At 35.3% G+C, this 5,218-nt stretch overlaps 1 protein-coding gene across 1 annotated transcript; it reads left to right on the top strand.

Annotated features, from left to right (window-relative positions):
* The first annotated feature begins 2,007 nt into the window (after positions 1 to 2,007).
* LOC106396916 lies at positions 2,008 to 4,973 on the top strand. Its single transcript, XM_048774846.1, has 5 exons — positions 2,008 to 2,515; positions 3,366 to 3,518; positions 3,772 to 3,908; positions 3,981 to 4,230; positions 4,307 to 4,973. Exons 1-5 carry the CDS (start codon positions 2,098 to 2,100, stop codon positions 4,810 to 4,812), a joined length of 1,464 nt encoding a protein of 487 aa, XP_048630803.1. The 5' UTR covers positions 2,008 to 2,097; the 3' UTR covers positions 4,813 to 4,973.
* Positions 4,974 to 5,218: the final 245 nt, after the last annotated feature.

The following is a 5,218-nucleotide window of genomic DNA, read 5'->3' as shown; positions in this document are numbered from 1 at the left end:
AAATAAAAATGGCCGGAAGCATGTACTTCTGTGGCTTGTACTCAGGACCGCTACTGCACACGAGAATCTAGTCCTGGGCATTTAGCGACAACCAAAGTAAACCAAACCAATTGAACCGAGCTTTTTTATCTTTGGTTTCATATCTGGTTTGTGGCTAAGAACCGACCGATTCTCAGTTCGGTTTGGTTTGGCAAGCAATTAGTTCAACAAATAGCAATCAAATAAACTAAAGAAACCCAATTTTCTGAAATTGACTTGCACCATACTTTAGTTAATCTTTTTTCATCAATTTAAATCAATAATTTGAAATCTGTATAGAAATTGGTTCAGATTAGAACACAAGTAATACCTAAAACGAATTGAAATATAGTTCGGTCAGTCCAACAACATTTAACAAAAAAAAACAAATAATGAAGTAACCGAAAATTTGAAGGGTTTATTTGCCAAAGAACCAATAAAAAAAAAGAAATTTAGATTTGTGATGAGAGGGTAGAGAGAGATAGGAAGAGAAAGTAGGAGAGAGAGAAGGTTTTTGGTTAGTTAGTAAATTGTAGTTTTTGTTGTGTATACTTAGCCTAATTTCCCAATGCCCTACACAAATCAATGATTTGTGGTTCCCTAGGCTTGGACAAAAAAATCGAAACCAAAGATCCAAACTAGAGGTAGACCAAAATATTCAAATAGTTTTTATATTTTGTATCTTAAATAACTGGACCGAGAACCAAACTGATATCTGAATATATAAAAATATTAATTATATATTCATATAACATAACAAAATATATATTTATAATTTAAAAATCTATTAAAAGGTTTCAAAAATATTTTTTTTAAACTAAATTATTACAAAATATCCAAACTACCAAAAATATATGAAAATATCTTGATATTTGTATCTGAAATATCCAAGATTTTTATCAGAATAATCCTACTTATTTTATATTTTACCTAATATACCAGATATTTAACCTTAATTATCCAAATTACCCGAAATAACTAATTTGTTACCATAATCAAATGAGAGCCCAAAATTTTGGGTGTTTTTTTTGTGTTCTTAGTTTTACTATCCGAACGGAACTGAATCCAAAACTATCCGAAGTTCGTTCCAACCGGTTGTTAAGCTAGATGGGCTTCCAACCTAAAACTAATTGGTGATAAGTAGATTGACCAATCTATCTTATATATTGCTTAAGATCATTTTAAAACTACTGATGTGGAACACTTTGTGTCTAATACGCTCTTTAATCATTAATCTCGAAATATTATGGCAATGATCGATAGGCCAACACTGGACCAAATCGATAGATCAGATTGGACTGCATGGATTGGGCTATATATCATGTTAAGCTACATGAGCTTCTAACCTACAATCAACTAGCTACAATCAACTAGCGGCTATGTATTCTAAACTACCAAAATAAGTCAGGTAATAAATGGATGGATCCTTTAATCATTTATCCTAACAACCTGATACCTAAAATACCAAAACTAAACCAAAGCGATATTTAAACTGCTCAGATGTACTGGTGTCAATAAATCTTTATTAATAATAACTCGATCGTGGAAGCACCGTAACCTACTGGTTAAAGTTTAAGGCTTCGAACCCCAGACTATGCAATTTTTTGGAGAGTTTTTAAGTCCCGAAGAAAGCGATTTATTAATGAAGAAATGTTTACAAAGAATCTTCAACATGATGCAAGTAAATATGGTCAGGAATAGATCTTCATAGGAGATGCAATTAAGCGTCGATTTTTATAAGACATGTAGTATTATCGGTTGTAAAATTGTCTATATAATCTTTCTCTGTAATGTCATAATAAATCAGCGTTAAAAAAAATAATAACTCGATCAAATCCGCTTCCCCAAAATAAATTTTAAAAGGTCTAATTGTTGGACAAGTGTCATTGTATAGTTCTAATAATAATAATAATAATCTAGTAAAGAATAAAATCTCTCGGTGCCAAATACGACTTTGTATGGTCTCATAAAGATTCCGCGTATCGAATCACTTCCCAACAAAACACATTTTATAAGCTCGTCTCTTTCTACTTCTCTCTCTCTCTCTCTCGCTCTCGTGCAAACCCAGTAACATCGCCAATGGATCGCACCCACCAACCCGAATCCACGACCCGACCCGGAAACACCGTCGTCCTCTCCATCGACTGTCTTAAAGGAAGCTCCAAAAGCGACGAATGGAGCGGCGATATGCTTCAAACCGGAGACATAGTTGAAGAAATCCGGATCGGTTCAGGACCCGGTTCGGCTATTTTCAAAGCTCCGTTTAAAGGAGGTAAAGCTTGGTTACAGAAAGTTCTACACAACTCTTACAGAAACAAAGATACTTCGATTGTTGTAAGAGTCAGACGTGGCTCCCACGATTTATCCGATCTCTCTGCTTGTATTGTTCCTAACGATTCCGCCGGTAAAAAACAGTACATGCTTAGATCCATTGATGACCCGAATTATACAGTCGGGTTCTCGGATCGGACTGAGTCCGATTGCCTCGGTATACAAGGTGAGTTAACTCTTTATCTGTTTTTGTTGACTTTTCTGGCTTGCTTGTTGATTTTTGCTTCATCATCAACATCATCATCACATCGTGCTTCCCAGCTGGTGAAATTCAATTTGTTCTGCTATTAATAGTCCTTTTTTGGATGGAATCGTACGGAATTATTGTTTTTCAAATCATATAATATTTGTATTTACATCTTAGTATATGATTATATTATTATCATTAATTATAAGAGAGACGGTTATAAATATTCAAGAGGACAATTTTGATTCCAGTAGATGATCTTTTCACATATTCGCATACAAACATGTTTTGAGTTGCAAAATATCAATGTGTTATAAACGGTCACAAAATATTTCAATTTGTTTCATACATATTGATTACTACTACTTAAGATTAAGTACAATCTTGTTGATCAAAAAAAAAAAAAAGATTAAGTACAATCTAAGAACTTTTTATGGTAAAGCCATTTCTCAAAAAAAAAAAACCCTTTATGGTAATATTCTAGAAATTTGACAGAGTTATGTTTTTCTTGGAAGACACCCATTTATATGTACACTTTATTATTGATGATATTATAAACACTAATTAGTTAACTAAGAATGTTTCGTCTCGGACATCCAATAGAAGAGATACTTTTTCTCTGTATTTTGAAGTTGTATCTTTTGGATTTTTCACAAATTTGCAATATCAAATGTAACCACGTTAACCTCATAATTTAAGTAAGATTTACAGTATGTTGAATTTTAATTAGAATGTATAAAGCTGGAAATAAAAATAATAATTTTACATAGAGTTGGAAAAAAAAAATCTAATGACTATTTCACTATTTTTTGGTTAAAATGATATGCAGCATCAAGAGGATCAAGAATGGTGGAAGCATTGGTGAGAGCAAAGCTTCAAGATGGTTACGTTTCGTATCCATGGGAAAGACGAATGCAAGAAGCCTTGCCAATCTCCGGCTCAAGCAACTTCCTCTCCATTCTTTTCCTTCCCAAAGCTTCTGGTAAGTAACAATACCGAAACTGTTTAGTCATATAATCATTATATTCAACTAAACTATGTATACATATATCCCCTGCATATATCATATGTATGTGGTGAAAATTAACAATTTATAAACAAAATTTTAGCATCTGGTAATTAACACTGTTGAAAGATTCATTCAATTAAACTTTTTTTGTGGGGTAAAATTCAATTAGATTTTATATACATATATCATATACGTGAATATTAACAATTTTAAAAACAAATTTTAGCTTATGGAAGGGCTGGTTCTCGGTATAACGACTTGGAAGACACACTTGCTCGTGCAAATGCTTGGCTAAGTTGTTCACAAGCCAATGGCGTTCCTATCGTCTTCATGAATATTCAGACTGAATCTTTGCTTACCAAGGTCAGATGTCTATACTTTGTGTGTAGGTAGTTTGAATATGGAAATGATTATTAATTTTCGTTACATGGTAAGATATCTGGAGAAACCGCCTCGGCGACAGTTAATACGACATCGCTTTCTGACCTATCGAATCTTGCAAACGCCAGTCTATATGGGTTTGAGGATTATCATGGAGTTGATATAGGTGTGGTTAGAGCAGTTCGGCTTTGGTATGCTCCTCTTGGCGTTGAGTTGCCAATCGAAATCAAACTCAGAGATGATGACACCAAACTAGGGTTCTCCATCAGCCGCACTGAAGAGGTATGTATCACTAATGGACTAGGTTTCAATTCAAATCATGTGTCTGAAAATGCTCCTGTAAACTTTGAATTTTGAAATGAAATATATATCTTGGACAGGTTTCATTTATGTTTCGTCAGTGACGGACCACGACGACGAGAGTGCACCAGCTGCAAGATCCGGCCTGAGCTCATTATACAGAGACGCAGCCAAAGCTTCGCGTCGTCTGGTGGTTTCACGTGTCGGTAGCCAGAAGGTATTGCCGTGGATGGTTTCATCCACAGGAGCCATTCGCTGCTACGACACCGTTTCGCTCAGCCAGAAACTGTCGCTTCACCGTCACGCAAAGGTTTCCATCGTCCTCCACGTCATTCTCTGGGATTCCTCCGCCACCGCTGCATTCTCCTCACCTCCCAGGAGCAGCACCCACTTGTTGTTTAGTAACGAAACGCTAGATTCGATGGAGTTTTCACAGCTTCGCGAGGCATTGCCACCGCGACAGGTCGGTGACAGACAAGTGATGCCATTGGCGGATGACCAGGATGTGTTCAGGTTTGAACGCGAGAATGCGGGTAATGCTTCGTTCAAGTTCCAAGAGATCCCTTTTACTAACGAGTCCTTGTGAGTGTGCGATGAAATCTCTTCTTCTTCTGTTATATTTGTGAGTTGTATTTTTTGGGGGATATGGATTTTATAAGTGCATGTAACTAATTGGAACACACACACCAAGGTTAGTTATATTTAGTTTGTTCCTTTGATGCTTGTACGTTTTCTTTGTAATGGAGGGTTTCTCTGAAGCTGTACACATTATTTAACTCTACAAAACTCACGTTTTAGAGACAATTGTAATAGAAAAGGAGTAAGCTAGACAGTTTCATTATATATTCCAAGGATATGGATTATCCTTAACATACCAACTGAGCAAAGTTGATTCATATATTTACATAGAATGTTTCTTATGGTCTTCCAACTGTTTTAGGAGTTCTCTATGTTATACACTTAGTCATTGACCCACGATGAATAACAAGAAA

Source organism: Brassica napus, unplaced genomic scaffold (assembly GCF_020379485.1).
Source record: "Brassica napus cultivar Da-Ae unplaced genomic scaffold, Da-Ae ScsIHWf_55;HRSCAF=95, whole genome shotgun sequence".
Classification (NCBI taxonomy): domain Eukaryota; kingdom Viridiplantae; phylum Streptophyta; class Magnoliopsida; order Brassicales; family Brassicaceae; genus Brassica; species Brassica napus.
Note: the sequence above shows the minus strand (reverse complement) of the source record. Positions and strands in the feature narration are given on the sequence as shown.

What these genes read in the sequence shown, in the direction of transcription:
- LOC106396916 (XM_048774846.1), top strand. Translation starts at nt 2,098, where the DNA reads ATGGATCGCACCCACCAACCCGAATCCACGACCCGACCCGGAAACACC. An exon ending in TTTCCTTCCCAAAGCTTCTG is followed by an intron (nt 3,519 to 3,771) that starts GTAAGTAACAAT and finishes AACAAATTTTAG; the next exon opens with CTTATGGAAGGGCTGGTTCT. An exon ending in ATGTATCACTAATGGACTAG is followed by an intron (nt 4,231 to 4,306) that starts GTTTCAATTCAA and finishes TATCTTGGACAG; the next exon opens with GTTTCATTTATGTTTCGTCA.